At 45.6% G+C, this 16,434-nt stretch overlaps 1 protein-coding gene across 2 annotated transcripts; it reads right to left on the bottom strand.

Annotated features, from left to right (window-relative positions):
• Positions 1-13: 13 nt before the first annotated feature.
• On the bottom strand, positions 14-7,291 carry rag1 (recombination activating 1). Of its 2 annotated transcripts, none has more exons than XM_027028668.3 (4): positions 7,160-7,291; positions 5,694-6,035; positions 4,436-5,568; positions 14-3,481 (listed from the first exon to the last, which is right to left on the bottom strand). In XM_027028668.3, exons 2-4 carry the CDS (start codon positions 6,011-6,013, stop codon positions 1,731-1,733), a joined length of 3,204 nt encoding a protein of 1,067 aa, XP_026884469.3. In that variant the 5' UTR covers positions 6,014-6,035; positions 7,160-7,291; the 3' UTR covers positions 14-1,730. The 2 variants fall into 2 exon arrangements, with proteins under 2 accessions (XP_026884469.3, XP_081568003.1); XM_081711877.1 differs by lacking the exon at positions 7,160-7,291 and adding an exon at positions 6,894-7,032.
• Positions 7,292-16,434: the final 9,143 nt, after the last annotated feature.

Raw genomic sequence — 16,434 nt, 5'->3', positions numbered from 1 at the left:
CTTGAACCAGTAACCTTCCAATTACCTTACCCACTGAGCTACCACAGTCCATAAAATAAAAAGACAATAAAAACAAAATTAATCAGGTGTTTTTCACGTTTATTAAAATTAAGATATGAAATACATAAGAGATATGAAAATAATATTTTAAAGATACAAAAATCCTGCATTTTATTTTATGAAAAAAAACACTTAATGATCAAGAATACATGTTAGGATTATGTCCAAAAATATGTTACATTTTTCTCAAAAGTTGATATGTATGAAATACATTACTGACATAATAAGCAAGAATAATGAGTTCATATTTAAACAGTCATATGCATGTTTTCAAAAGAAAGAAAACTTGTTAGAGAACATGTACAGTGTCTGTGTGCAAATTAACAAACTATAATGAAATTGCATTGGAGCATAAATTGTGCAAGAAAGTGTTTTCTTCATGACACGTGGAATGTTGATGCCCTCATAAATGTACCTGAGAGTCTCAGGTACAACCAACATAAAATCAGACTTGAGATTTTACACAAAACATTTCCATCATTTAACACAAAGAGCGATGCCCAAATTGATAAGTATATAAGGGGTGACAGAAAGTTGTCCCAAATTTGCAAAAAAAACCAAACAGCAATAAGGCACTGGCATATCATAAACACCAACAGTAAACAGTGTATTACCATAATATAACAAATTCAAATTGGTGTACAATAGTAGGTTCCATGCTGACATTATGCTGGGCAATAAATAATCAATAAAAGGCACCAACAAAATACATGATGCTGCATATTGAAACAATGTAATCAATTAAAAATATCAGTCAGTGCATAATACTGCATATTGAACTGATGTAACCTTTCAGATATATACAGTAAATAAGGTAAGATACCTAAGTAAGTTAACTCATCAACTAAACTCCTACTCTCTAAAACAGATGACAAAAAACAAAATATAATAAACATAAACGTCTTAATAAACTATGAAAAATAGCACTGTGACAAAACATAACTATGGACCATCTTGTGGAATAATGTTAAGCATATCTGGTGCAAAATTACTGAAATAACTTTCAGCATGGTGCAAAATCTTCAGACTGTTTAAATGGAGGTAGAATAATAGTATGTCTCCTAGAACGTGCAATTGTGAAAATACACAGTATGGGGGTCATTCAAAGTCATTTTTGCACAAATGCTATTTTTCAAGAGGTCCCTGATAATATGACACTAAAATAATCCTCTTCGCTGGCTCTTCTGAAACTGAGGCAATTTGAGTTTCCTTAATTCCATTTTCTTTCTGCCCTCTATGATAAATTAATACAGCGATCATAAACGTACGCTTTTTTAAAGCAATTCCCCTTCAGTGACTTACAGTGCTTTCATCTGGTTCCATAAATAATCCTTCTGTATAAATTCATGAATGTGTCATAACGCAGAAATACAATAAACTATCCCATATTTCACCCGCAACCAAGGAAAAAATATCCCGCAAAGCCTGAGGACAAAGAATAGCGAATTCCTCCTAAACTTATCTGTGCTATAAATTTACTCCAACTTTACATACAGACATTGAGGAAAAAGGTATATAATAAAGTAATTCAATGTGATGTTGTAGCTTATCTAAAGAAAATATCAGTGCTTGTAAAAGGTGCCATATCAAGGCTCCAGTTACAGAAAGTAAAGCAATGAAATGTCCAAGAATATTCAAGTCAAAGTATTTTTAAAAAAATGCCCACTGTTTCAAAAGTCTGGAACTTCAAACGTCATATCAGAATCATCTTCTGGGATGTCATCAGGGTTAATTGTAGCTTGCAGTGCTTTTGCCGAGTTTCTATGGGCCTCCATGAACTTCTGCAGGTACTTGGATGTGTACAGCCAATGGTGCTTCAGTATGTCTTCAAGCTCAAAAGTCTTGGACTGCCTAGCATTCATTTTACGGAAGCGGCGGAAGAGCTTGTTCCCAGACTCGTTGCCCTCACTTGCCCAGGCACCGATCGAGCCATCCCGCTCCACAATCTCAGGCACATGGGCCAGTGTCTTGTGGAGATAGTTGGAAATCTTTCCATCATAGCGATATTGGAATGTGGTGGAGAGAAGGTCGGCAAAGCGATGGGAATTGTAGCTGTAGCGGCACAGCTGGTCGGGGCATTCCTGAGCCGGGCAGGAGGAGCGCCACACAGGCTTCATCTGGAGATACAGCCCCACCAGTTCCTTCAGAGCCTCACGACGCTCCTCTGAAGGAACAAGCTCGCACACCACCTCCACAGCTTCACAGGTCATGAGTCGCCGTGCATAGTTCCCGTTCATCCTCATCACTGGCTTCAGCTTCAGCCTCTTCCTCAGCTGCTTGTCAAGGGCCAAGCGCCAGCTACGACGCTCCTCTCGAGACGGGTTATTCTTCAGGTACACCTCCCCAATCTCATCTTGAAAGATCTTGTAGAACTCGGTAGCATTGCCAATGTCACAGTGCAGGGCATCTAATGTGGGATGGGTCTCCATGAAGGGCTTGGCTGAGACCCCTTTGACCCGATCGCGCAGCTCCTCTGCAGACTCAGAAAAGGGGTTGGTCCTCCAGATCTCGTAACGCTCGAGGTTTTCATTGTGGTTGCGGGTGACGGAATGTAGCACCTTGTTCTGGGAGGCTTCAGCTCGTGTAGAGTCACACAGGGTGCAGATGTAAGTGGAGCCCGAGGCCTCTAGGCCTTCCATTTCTCTCACCATCTTCTCATCATAGCCTGTGCCCCTGAAGTAAAACTGAAAGGAACGAAGTAGACCACCTATAGACAGAATGAGGCAACTGTTTGTCATGGCTTTACGCTCTGCCACCACAGGACCCAAGACGGTGGTCAGCATCTCATGATCGGACTCATCTACAAACATAAGGCACAGGGGTCTGCAGGACATTTCTGAATTGGGCTTTGGCTCCTGGAAGATGGTCACTGCTTCGTCCTCGTCCTCTACTTGAATAGAGATGGACATCACTGTGAAAGAGAATCGAACTACCTTCTCTGGGACAGACGGACCTCCTCCATGCTTCTCGCTGACATCCCCCATGCCATCACAGGACTCCTTAATCACCACCCTGAATCCTGAAGTGCAGGCACTGTCATCCAGCCCTCTGTCTTTCAGTCCTTCCATGATGTCCTCCTCCAAGTCCTTCAGGGCAGATACAAGTGCCACATCATAGCGGAATCTTCTAGAAATGGTGTCAGCAGGTACGTCCTCTACAGAGGCCGTCCAGCCAGAAAGCCCATTAATGATGCCTACGTCCCAAGAGCTGGACACATTTTTGAGAGCAGGCTGCCACTCAAATTGATGGAAGCCAGGGAGAATCTCTTTCTCGGCACTACGTAGGGTGTGCAAGGGCTGAAAGATCTGGCGGCCACTGGTGGCCTTGACGGTGCGATACATCTTGTGATACTGGCTGCAGCTGAGGAAGGTGTTGACTCGTATGGCCAGACACACAGCGGGGTGCAGACCAAGCCCCCTGCCTGGATGAGCAGATAGAGAAAACAAAACCAGTGTGAGCCAAATGCAGGTACAAATAACAAGTTCATGGAACTGTATAGGCTGGGAGTGGGTGGCTATTAGTTAGAGAAGGTTGCAGGAATGGGCAATGGGAAGAGAGAAAGAAAGAAATAATTGATAGTATGGATCTTTATATGTCTCTCCCTCTCCCTGTCTCCCTCTCTCTTTTGCTCTCCCTTTGTCAGCAATGCAACAGTCCACAGGAAATTCAAAATATATGGTGTTAATTGGAATATTAGTATATTCTAATTAGTGTTAGATTTGTGATGATTGTTAATGTTAGAAGAAGGGGAGAGGTGACTAGAGCAGGCTGGCAAAACTGATCTATTGGCTGGTGATGAAAACAGACACCAGCTGGCCCCAATTCCCTAGAGAAGAAAACAGTATTGTGTCATTTTGCAGCTACAAGAGCTACTGATGTTGTTTCTATTCTAATACATTCTTGACAAGAGATATTACTGTGTATTAGTGACACACAGATAACTTGGTGCTGACAACGCCATTTACACGTACCAGCCAGCATACCATGACAAGCAGACGATGTTATTCTTTTGAGTGTAATGTACTAGAGGAGTGAACGTTAGATGTATGTTCTAAACATTTTATAAACCTGTCCAGTCTTTTTAAATGTATTGCCCAGTGTGTAGTACATTTCTTGAAACCTACCAATAACTACGTGTATGTAAATGTCTTTTGTAAGTGAAACACATGGCAGTGGTTTTTAACATGAGAAATACTTTGAAGGATACTATGAAGAACCATTATAGTTTCTAATATTCTTTGCTAATAATAATAATCAAGTCATTTTCACTTGTCATTTCATACTGTGAATATATAAGTATTGTAAAAGACAGGGAAGATGTGGTGCTTTATTTGAATAAAGGTGCTGCGTTCACAGCTCCACTCATAAACCCTACCCTGCATCATTGCCTCCAGCTCATCAGCATGTCTGTGCTCATTCCCTGCTCTCAGGGCCAGCAGGAACAGGGTCAGACACACGGACTTCACATCCCCACCCTCCTCCTTGTCAGCAAATGCCTTCACTTGATTCTTCAGCTCTCTTAACCTGTGCTTCTGTGCCCTGCGTGTCAGCGACAGCAGGTGCTGCCGAGGGCGGCCGCCCTTGTTGACGGGCAGGTAGTCGTCCAGGTTCTGCTTCTTCCCGTTCTGCTCGTCCCCGTCGTCTGGCTCGAGGCAGTGATTCAGGCAGTGATCGCCGAAGGAGTCGAAGCGGACCCACTCGCCACAGCCTTCTCTCGGGCAGAGCAGAGGGAGGGAGTGGAGGATGGAAAGAAAGGCTTTGGCAGGGCCAGTCAGGTCACATGGGTTGAAGAGGAGGCCACAAGCCGGGCACTGGGGACCCAGAGCTCGGCTGAACTTTTGCACGCAGATGCGACAGAAGAGATGCTGACACTGCAACTGGACTGGGTCAGAGAGCAGGTGATCACACACCTGGCAGGTCACAGCATTCACAAAGTCTTTCGGGAGATCACCCGGGAGCAGCTTGCTGCTTAGGTGGTCCTTCTGACAGCGAGTGATGTTCTTCACCCACAGGGTTCTCTGAGCAGCTGGTATCACCCATGCCCTCAAACTAGCTGCCACTGGGGAGTCTGTGGGCTGTCTCCACACTCTGTTGGCGCCTGCGGATGTTGGGTCTCTCTTGGCCCTCTTGGGCATGCAGTGGGTGCTCCATAGTGATTTGTTTCTTTTCCTTCCCCTACGCTGAAGTTGGAGTCTCTTGGGGAAGCAGAGCAGGCAGTGCGACGAGTGGGGCTTCCACACAGGCACCCGTGTCCTGGAGAAGCTACAGAAGCCCCCTCCTCTCATAGCTACAGTCCAGCATCGATGACAGAACAGAGAAGGTTGAATGGTCTCCATGTCTGTACCCACGTCCACTTTGAAGACCTTTAGGATAACCTCAGGCCAGGTAGCAGCCTTGCAGCCCATCCTGCGCAGGGCACACCTGCTGGACTCATCGAGGCTTCCCTGGACCTCGTGCTCCGGGCCTTTCGCTTTCCTCAGGATCATGCCGCATAAGCGGCATAAGGACCTGAAAAACAGGGTGAAAAACAGGTTCCTTTCAATCCAGTACATTGGTGTCGAGGCATATTGAACCTCCCCAAGAGATTCAGTGATTCAGACCTATGATTTCTAACTTAACCATCTTCAGCCTACCTGAGATGGTTCATATGCGTATCGATCTCCTGAAGCTTGAGATCCACCCGCCTGCCAGCCCCTTCCACATTCTCCTTGCTCTTCCCCCCGAGGCAGAGCTTCATTACGCTGCTAGGCAGGCCCTCGCCGTTCCCCACCACATCCACCCCCAGCTGTGCTTCCCTCTCCAGTAGAGGTTTGCTAGGCAGGGGGGCCTTCTCCATGGAGCGTACCCGGAAGAGCTTAAACTTCCAGTCTGAGAACTTGGAATAAGGGTGACACAACTCATCCGGCATGGAGGCTCTCGGTGCATCCATTGGAATGCACGGCTCGGTCTCCATGGTATTAGCACAGTCTTGGCTTCTATGGAGGAGACAAGAACCAAGTGCAGAGAAGCAAAAAGAGATTAGTTTTGCTATCAAAAAGACTAGGAGATTAGTTTGGCTGCTGTGGAATATTTTTTGCGCATTACTGAAATGGTTCAGACTTATAAACCCACAAAATGGTTTGAACATTGCTGTACTTTGACTCCTGTGGCACTATCAGGGAGATTTACTTAAGTCTGGGAATGTTTTGTACAAAGTGCTGTGAAATCCCAACACAAGATGAAGCGTTCAGCCCTGACCCTCACTGCCACATTATTCCGTAAGTGGCATTTAACTCTTCTGTAAAATGCATGAGACAAGCATTCAGGAATCGATTTGATGCTGAAAACTTCATTTCTGCCCTCCTTTACACTCCCAGTCTGGGAGTAACTGTGTCCTTTTTTCCTTTGTGGGTATGGCAAGTTTGCTAAATGGGCACCTCTATCCCTTCAGGGCCGTCAATCAATTATATTAGTCATTTTCTCAGGTGGAGCTAGATTCAGGGTTTCAGGAACATTGCGCCAGCACTTTAAGAGCAGCCAATAGGAGAATATAAAACTTACGATACACAGACACTGACAGAAATGGAACCAAGAGCTGACTGAAAAGTTGCGAAGGCCTACCGCTTTAAAGTAGCAGCACAAGGTAAAGTGACTGCGCCATAAACGCAGCAAAAACGTGGGACATTGTGAATCGACAAAGGAACAAAATAGCATTAAATCACCAGAATCCCAGCTGTTGTCAACGACTGACAGCCCTCCAAAACAACACTGCCATGATGTGACATGCAGCTTTCATCTCTGACACCAGAACGCCATCAAGCCCTTTCTCAATCAATAAATCAGCAGCAGCTCACCACAGAGGTCCCACGGTGACCACATAGTGCCGTTCTCTCTCCCTCACTCACTCTTCTACCAGCCTGTGTCTGCATTCCTGGCTTCTCTAGCTGTCAGCATCAAGCACAAAGGCGCAACTATACACTGAGCTCCTCATACTCTCTCTCTCTCTCTCTCTCTCTCTCTCTCTCACACACACACACACACACACACAAAAAAAACAGGCAGGCAGCTACATGCAAACAGCTGAGCAGCCCCAGTCTGAGTGTCAGCTGGGTTCTCCTACCTTGTTTTTGAGACTCAGCTGGCGTATTGTCCCCTGGGGTCTTCTCTGCATGGGAGCCCAAAGGAGGAGGCGTGTATGTGTGGGTGTTTGAGTGGCTCTCCCCTCCGCTGCCTGTGTCGGGTTGGAGCTGGGTGTTTCCACAAAGGATTGTGTCTCCCAAAGACAGTGAGAGACCCCTATTTATACTCCACTGTAACTGACATCCCTTGCCAGCTGAGTGACATGGGGTAGATGGATTGATAGCGCTAACCACAAACATGCACGCACACACACACACACACACACACACACACACACACACACACACACACACAAAACATGCACCCTGCCACCATAACATAAACATATGCTTCTTGCCCTCATTACACATATGCTCACTCTCTATCTCATACACACACAAAACATGCACCCTAAACCATAACATAAACATATGCTTCTTGCCCTCATTACACATATGCTCACTCTCTTTCACACACACACACACACACACACACACACACAAATATGCATCTGTAAATACAGACATGCGTAGGAATATACACATGAATGGAATTACATTTAGGTTGCTGTTTGGTGCAGCCTCCTGCAGCTAGTCTGGAACATCCAGGCCTGCTTCAAGAGCTCCAATCCTGAAGCTTTGCACAGCTACTGCATGAAACAAGCATTAGAAAGTGTGGACACCCGTCACCGGCATACAGTTCGCCCTACATAGCCCATTCTAGTTTCTACACTTGTATACATAGGATGGATTCTATCCCAAAAGACTCATATCTCTAATGACCTGTAAAGACAATGTTTGACAGATTCCTCGAACATTGTCAGCAGTCACTGACTCTGCCGCTCCGCTTTTGTTACGGGCTCTTTACACCGGAATCGCATTTGCGCGAGGCTTCATTTCCGCTCCTGGTGGAATTCTATCCATGTTGGTGGCGAGGACAAGCATTAATGAGAGGGAATGACTCGCTCGTCTCCACAGAGCGACGGGCATATTTGTGCAAGAATCAGCCTTGTTTGAATTCAGGCAGTGGATTAATCTGCTCTGCTCTCTGCAGGACTGCGCTCTGCTGTGCTGGATCTCTCAGCCAACTTATTAGATGCACAGTCGGTGGCTGCAGGCTCTCCCTTTGGTCTCAGCCTGTGTTGCGCATCATTACTACTGTACAGGATTAATGACAAGTTCAGCATCTGAAAGACTGACTCAGAGATATTTGTAGGGCTTGAGGGAAGCTAATTCATATGCTAAGGGGAGTGCTGCAGTAAGTATGTTGGGCCAAGTCATAAATTGTGGAGAAGGGGTAGTGGAAATGCCAATTTTGTCTCATATCATTATTGTCATGTCCTTCATGTGGTAGAAATAAATCGAAAGAACCTGAAAGACATAGAGGATAGACACAATGAATACACTCTTTAGTCAAAGTGAGTGCATTTGTGCGTGTGTGTGCTTAGAATGCAAGATGGAGTTAGGCCCGGAATAGTCTGTCATTTCCCCGGAGAGGCGAGTGTGATGGAACCACCTTTGTGATGAAGAGGACAAAGCTACAGATGTCTGCCTAACAAACAAGCAGTGACCCCCAGAGACCCCGCCCTCATCTCCCCTCGACTGCTAATTGACTTGTTATTGATAAGCCCACCGGCAGTTTGATTTATGGGAAAAATGTCTTGTGCTGACAGCCACCTGGCATGGAGACGAATGTCATTGTGTGCTTGGTGGAGTTGGGGTAGGTGGAGAGGAAAGGGCTGTTGTTTAGATGGGTTTGTTACAGTTATCGCCAACTGAACAGTACACCTGCTGAGCGACCGTGGAGGACCTGGAGGTAGCCCTTTAATGCTGATCTGAGGCCAGTTCTGTGCTTTTTCTTGTTGTGGAGTCAGTAAGGACTGATGTAAGCTAACCAGAGAGGAAAAGATGTCCTCACTTCTGAGAAATGATAGTCTGTGAGTGTGGAACTACACAGAAAGTGAACCTAAAGTAAATCACCATGGTGGTCTTAAGAGATAAGCTTGCCATATGGTATAGCTCATGGGAAGATATATGGATTAATATTATATGAAATATAGTGTGACTAAGATAAACTTAGAGAGAGCTCTATCAGACAACGAAGACTATTGTTGCTGTCATGAATGTTGTGTCTCCTTCTGTTCATATTAAGTAATTAATATTTGGACAATTAACGTGTGCTCCCTTGCATGCACATTCTCAGTGTCTGCAGTCTGTCATATTTTCACATATATACCTGTCATTGGGCCTAGGAGAGATTCATCATTCACATCTCTCACGCTTACAGGAGTAGATTGATTTTTTTTTTTTAAGCAGATGATTTATCATTTTGAATCAAGAATAATTGTTCTTCTGGGAAAATGAAAGGCAGACTCCAGCAGGTTAAACAAGTTCAACTCCCCATTATTCTTTGCATGCCCTCATTTCTTTCTCTTTCTCTCTCTCTCTTTCTCTCTCACACTCCTCTTCCTTACCCCAATCTTCTTTTCCTCAAAGTTTATTTTGTAAATTACCATTCCAAACAGTGGCCCCCAGTGAGGTGTCATTTGTCAGAGGTAGCTGCCTGAATGCTTCTTTCGCTGTCCTATCCACTTCCAGGCTGCTCATCTATCTTTTTCCCTCGCTCCATCCTCGCTACTCATCCGCCTTCCCTCCGCCCTGCCTAATAATCATTAATGCCCTTATCAGGATGCTGGCCATTCATTACCCGCGTGCTCTCTCTATCTGTCTGACTGTCTGTCTGTTTTTGTTGTGAATGTAATGTAATGGTGTAAATGCTAAACCACTCTCCTGGCCTCGATCAAGTGGTTGCTTTACAAACAGCACTGATTTTCTTTACAGTTTCTTTATAAGGAAAGGTGGTACCAACAGCATTATTACTACTCCAATCATAAAAACCAGTGGAGTAGCAATGATGCTACTATAATAGCAAAATAATATATGTATACAACATCATCCAGTTGGCCATACTACTTATATCGCAATGCTGTTGAATGCTTATATCTCAATATTGTCTAGAATGCAAGAACAGATTTTGGGATAAACACATACAGACACACACATATACACATACTCACATTAAAAACACACTCACACACAGTTGCAGGGCATGACACTCAACGATCAGAACAAGACACAACAGAGGCAGTATCCTGCTCTTAAGATAACCCACAATTTCTTATCTTTTCTCAGTCTCTCTCTCTCTCTCTCTCTCTCTCTCTCTCTCTCTCTCTCTCTCTCTCTCTCTCTGGTGACTAATGCATTCAGAAGCCAGTGCTGCCTGCCTGCCCTGTCTGACTGGCACAGGACACACACACACACACCGGTACAGTACTCTTATGCCTAGTGAGCTGCTTCCAAGCCCTGGGGTCAGTATCTGCTCTTCACCACACAGTTAGTTTCTCCTTCAAGCAGGCATTCAATTAACTTCTCATGTGGCACCAGTCCATCTATATGCAGCATAGATGCTGCCCTTCCTGCCAGCAGCTGAGGAAAAAGAGTCTCTGAGGCAAAGGGATGCTTCCTAAAGGCTTTGTTTGCTCCCTGGAACAAACAGGCATTAAGAAGCATGTGTGTGAGTGTGTGAGTGTGTGTGTGTGAGAGAGAGAGAGAGAGAGAGAGAGAAGAACCTCCAGATGGGTCTTATGTACTCTAAATAAACTGTAAGAAATGAAAAGCATGCGGCAGATCGCGGGGCCATCAGAGCGGTGCCGGGGGAAACGGAGCTGGGCGTCTGTAATCAGAATAACAATGCTCTTTAATTCTGCCTTAATTAAATCTGCATCTCCCCCAGTGAGACGCAGGCTCACTGGAGCCGGGGGCCACGCCGCAGCATCCCAGCCCCTCTTCGGATTTATGTGGCGTTTAATCATCGACTTTGTGCTTCCTTCATCAGGGGGACTCTTTTTTACATTCTTTTTTTAGTGAGAATGGTGCTGGTTTAAACAGCCATGGCCCAGCCAGGAGATTAATGGTCTTTGATACTGTTAGCACATGCAAAAGCTCACACACAGATGTACCTAAAACTTTCTTTGTCCTTTTGGCTGTGCATGTGTGTGTGTTGTCAGTGTTGTTTGGCAGAGCCTAAAAAGACCCTTTGTGTCTGCTAGGGAAAAGACCAACTTCGTTGAACAGGACAGCTAGCCACAACTGTGCCCGCTGCTGTCGACTCAGAGCAAAGACGCTCGCTGGCACGGAGCCGCTTATCACCTTCCCATCCTTTCACTAAAAAGTCCATTATAGAAAATGCCAGGGCAGTCATGGTCTTTTCAGTGGCGCGCATGTCACACCTCAGCCACAGAGACAATGGAGGCGGCTGACACCGGCGTGGATGCCGCCCGCACTTAAACAGACTGATCTTTAAATCAATTCACGCTGTAATTATAACGCGGTGGCTGAGCTGGGGGGGGGCTTTTCACCTTCCAGACCCGGCCTCAGAGCAACCTGACATTGACAAGCACGGTGGTTGCAGGGCTCCGGGAGCATCTGTCAAACCCAGCGATGGCGTACGGAGACTGTGAACGCTCTACAACAGGCCGGCGGACAGAGCGAGGAGCGACTCCGCTGAGTGATTTAGGTTGGCGTAGATCAGAGGGAAAGGCCACCATGCTCCCGGGCCCTCACTCCCTGGGTCGGAGCTCTTCAGAGGACGGCTGCCTGAGGGTCTTACTCGCAGAGTGGAATGCTGCCGTGCCAGGGGAGTTTTCGTCAGGTATGAGTCCTGTGTGTACAGTAATGCATCTGACTGAACTGAGGCAATAGGAAAACAAAGAGATTTTTCAAGAGAGGGTTTCACAATGGCAGTTTATTATAATGGTGATGCAAATATCCATATGTTCTCTCTCTCTCTCATCACTCTAATGAAGAGATGAAGGCTTTTCATTCCCTCTCACTCAAACAGCCACAGATGGATAGGGGGAGAACAGTGGGAGAAAAGGAGCCACTATTTATTCGGTCTGATGCAAAAACATGAGGGCTGTAACTATGATTTCACTTGAGGTGATTCTGGCATCACGGAAAACTGAAACGGCAGGCATTGTACCGAAGAATTTCCCACCACTGTGTCTCTGTGAGTGTGGATTTGTTTATGTGTGCAAGAGACAGACAGAGAGACAGGCTATGTAAGGGCACATGTATTTACACTTCAGATGATCTGTATGTCAAGTTACGATTTAATCTTTAGCTCACCTAACACTATTACATGTGAAATCCTTTTATCCTATGTCATGGACAACAGAGAAGAAAGGAAGGTGGAGGGAGAGTTTGTGTGTGTGTGAACACCTGTCAGTCATAGCATGATAGTATTGATGAATAGTCTTACAAATAATCAGCAGGTGGATGTAAAACAGGTGGAGTCTGTCTTATTCCTTGAAGAAGAGCGACTCCATGCACCCTCACACACACACACACACACACACACACACAAATGCACACACAGGGCTCGCAGGAGTTCAGTCCACCTTGCAGAGGAGGCGTTTGGAATGAATGTACTGACGAAGGGTGCAGGAAGAGTCCCACCTGTGAGCAAGTTGGCGCACTGCTGTATTTCTGCCTCATACTTCTCAACCCCCTCCGCCACCCCCAACCTTTCCCGCTTTGCCGCGATTCATCGTCGCAGTAAAACCCCGCGGTGGCTACGCTGCAGGTAGGACAGAGTCTATTGTGCGCGCCGGACGTTTGAGCGCCGCTATCTAGCCGCGGAGGCGCACGTCTCCAAAGGCGCGCTACTCTATATGCAAAGCAGAGTAATGGGACAGGGGGCTACGGGAAGGGAGCCTGGTGTGGAGTGATTATATTTGTAATTTAATTTCACTGGTCACACAGGGGAGTGATAAGAGAGAAGCTGCGTCTATCCTTGCCCAAGCGTGAACGGAGCCGTGAGAACAAGACTCTCACGGCTTCATTGTAACGGGCGGACGTGTGATGAGCAGGCGTACGCGTGGAGAGACATTTTGAGGACATGCACACAAAAGACCGTCAGTGCTTTTACGCGTCTTTAATATAAGCGCTGACGCTTGGATATGAATTTAGTTGGTTACGCACACACATGGAGCCACGCTGAGAGTGTACTTTGTAAGGCAGTACTTCTCACTTAACCAGGTAATTTATATTGAAATTTGAGGCTGCCCACAGTGGTACAGATATGCAGAGGTGAGGGAGATTGTTTGACAGGAGAGTCTGGACTTGACGCGTCGTCGTTTATGGAGCTAAGCATGGAATCCTTCTTTGTGTGCCATCCTCCAGAGGAAAGCGTGCATGCACGAATCTCACATATACATTCAAACTACAAAGCCCCAACTGACCCGTGATTACTTTCGTATTCTCTGTCTCGGTACGGAATGCAATCAGCAGGGGTAACCTCGCCGGGACCTCCGTCCTGAAGAGCAAAGACATGTTTAAGATTCCAAGGGAGGAACACGTAGTGCTTTGCAAAGCCCAGAAATGAAAGAAAGAAAAAGATGAGCAGCCTGACCCTGACTGCGTCAGCCTCTCCCTCCAGAGACGACGCACTAGGGCTGTGCACTGTTCCCTGACTGTAATCCCAAACCAGGCTCACTTACCAAAACCTTTACTTTAATCAAAGAGGTGGAAAGTACTAAACTGTCTTAGTCCAGAGAGTGAAGCTTTCCCTTTTACAGCCTGTAAACACTGAGGCAGACTCCACACAGCTGGAACTACCAGGACAAAGATGACATTAGCTAACTACTCCCGTGGTGAAGACAAAGTGGCACCTCTAAGCATGTGTCCACAGGAAAAGACAGGCAGAGGACGTCCTGCGAGGGTACCCAGAGATTAAGGTGTGGGCTATAACTGAGCAAATCTGATCACATCAGAGTGGACCAAGTGTAGAAGGAGCCCATTCTGCTCAGTACTCCATCAGTGGGCCAAGGAAAGAAATGAAAGCATCAGTCTTTGGCTTATGCAAATGACCAGTTCAGCATACCTTAGACATAACCTGTAATACTCCTATATAAATTGTGGCGTGCAGCAATGTACGTGATGGGTAACAGAAGAACGCTTTGGTGCAAGCGTTCTGTGGAGAGAAAAAGATGAATAAACACTTATCATTAGTCTTTGGCTATATAGTGAGAAGTGACGAGGGCCCGTGGGAAGATTGTATTGCGGGCAAGCCGAAGATGTGAAGCCCGTGGAGAAAAGGATGTCTGCAGGAGAGGCAGCGCAGACCGGTCACACGCAGGCCAGCCTGAAAACAGCTCCAAATCAGTCCTGTTCTCCACTCGTCTCCAGCGTCTCCTCACATTCTCCCCATCTCACCATTTCTTTCCGAGCTTCTATTTATGAGCTGAAACTCACAGTCTCAGACTGTCTCGCTCTGTGTTCCAAACCAAAGGTACATGTCAGCCAAGCTGTTAAGTCTTTAGTCCAATTAGGTTCATACCACAGTGTCAAGCCTGCATGCAAACCTTCCCATAATTCATCACATTCCTGGATCCTGCCCTGCTTTTTATAAGTGAGAATAATTTGTCTGAATTTGCCTGCATGCTGGAACAGATGAACCAGTTCACATAGTTGCTAACATACACATGTATACGTGCACACACATATACATAGAGCCACAGACACACATAAACGAATACACATTCGCCTTCAGCTTGAAACAGCCCACTCTGATTTCATTATTTGTCCAAAGGAAAGAAATTGGTGGGGTTGCTTTTTTCACATTTCATACAATTCTATTCGACAAATTACAACAGCTCCACCAAATGGAGTAACCAGAGAAATGCATTTTGTCTCTCTCAACAGTACAAAAAAATAAATAAATTTTAAAAAGGGAAAAAAAAAACCAAAAAAAAAACCTTACAGCTCTGAAAATCTGATTAAGGCCAGCCTTGGCAGTCTGTGTCTTTATTTATTTAGATCAGTAAACACACATTCTTTTTCTCAGGGGATGCAAAGCAGCAGCATAATTAGAGGGCTGTGGCTCCCTAATTGGCCTTTAATTGATATGAAGAGTTTGACAGGGCCCAGACTATGTTCTGCGACACCTACTGTGTGAGTGGGTGTGGCCTCACTGCCACTCAATCACAGTGTCACAGCTGACAGATGGTCATAATAGAGGACTCCACCCCCTAATTAATATGTTAATGCACAACATATATCAGTATAGTCCTTTCTCTGCCTTTCGTTAGAAAATGCTTGTCCAATACATTTCAAGTGGAGCTTAATATGTCTGCAACAATGGCATCTATATCCACAGTCTATCTCGGTGTTCCCAGGATCTCTGGGAGGAAGGTTTTCTCTTTGAACATGTCTGTTTTAACACAGAAAATTATTCAGTTTTTCTTGAGTAGAATCAGGTGTGCAGGACCAGGTCATGTTCCTACAGGACCATGAAATAGATCCCAATGGAACAGCAGTGAACTGCATTGTTTGGACTCCTGAGAGAAACACTTTCTTAGAAACAGTAATGCCAGCACTACATCCTGACTTTCTTCACAATGCTTCATTTGGTTGTATAGTAGTTTCGGAATGACATCTAAGAAGCAGCCTTCAGTAAGTTTTACTGTATCTTTAAGGATACAGAGGACAAAGAACAGCTTTTCACAGCCATGCTGGAGGACGGAAGAGGGGCGCGTCAGTCTAAACCAGAAATGATTAAAGTAAATGAGAGTGTGGAGAGTGACATTATGTAAAATGGATCCCCTCTGGGAATTGTCATACCAAAAATTGCCCTCATATTTAAAAATGTGGAAGCTAGTTTATGTCCACACACACACGCATGATGGCTTTGATGCTCATTTAGAGGGAGGTTTGGTTGTCATTCTGTACACACTAAACAACCCTGCTGTCATGACCTTCAAGGACACTTCGCTCCCATTCAAATGCCAATTAAGCGTTATCCTGTTGGTAAATTTAAAAAAAAAAAAAAAGGTCCTCAGTGGATTTAATAACAAACTCATTAGCCACCGCTAACAAGGCGGAACTGCCTTTTAATTAGTGGAGTACCTGATTAATGCAGAATTAGCCGAGCCAGATCCAGTTCATTCTTCTCCACTTTGGCAGGATCAAAAAGTAAACATGGGCTCAGTGACTTCCTCTCTCTCCTCGTTTCCTCCGGTTCCTGCCGGTCTCCTCCCTCCTCTCTCGGCAGACACCAAGACATCTGGTGCCTGCTGCAAGCAGCCCGGTGACACACGGCAGGCATCCCTCATATCTGCTTCAAAGTGCTGCTCTAAATAAGAGTTTATAGGATAAAAGCAATGCCACTGGGAGAGAGGGTGTTCCAGCACGTCTGTCCTTGGGAGGGAGTTCGCCG

Source organism: Electrophorus electricus, chromosome 4 (assembly GCF_041902795.1).
Source record: "Electrophorus electricus isolate QZ-2024a chromosome 4, ASM4190279v1, whole genome shotgun sequence".
Lineage (NCBI taxonomy): Eukaryota > Metazoa > Chordata > Actinopteri > Gymnotiformes > Gymnotidae > Electrophorus > Electrophorus electricus.
The sequence above is the reverse complement of the archived record's forward strand: the minus strand, read 5'-3'. Positions and strand labels throughout refer to the sequence as shown.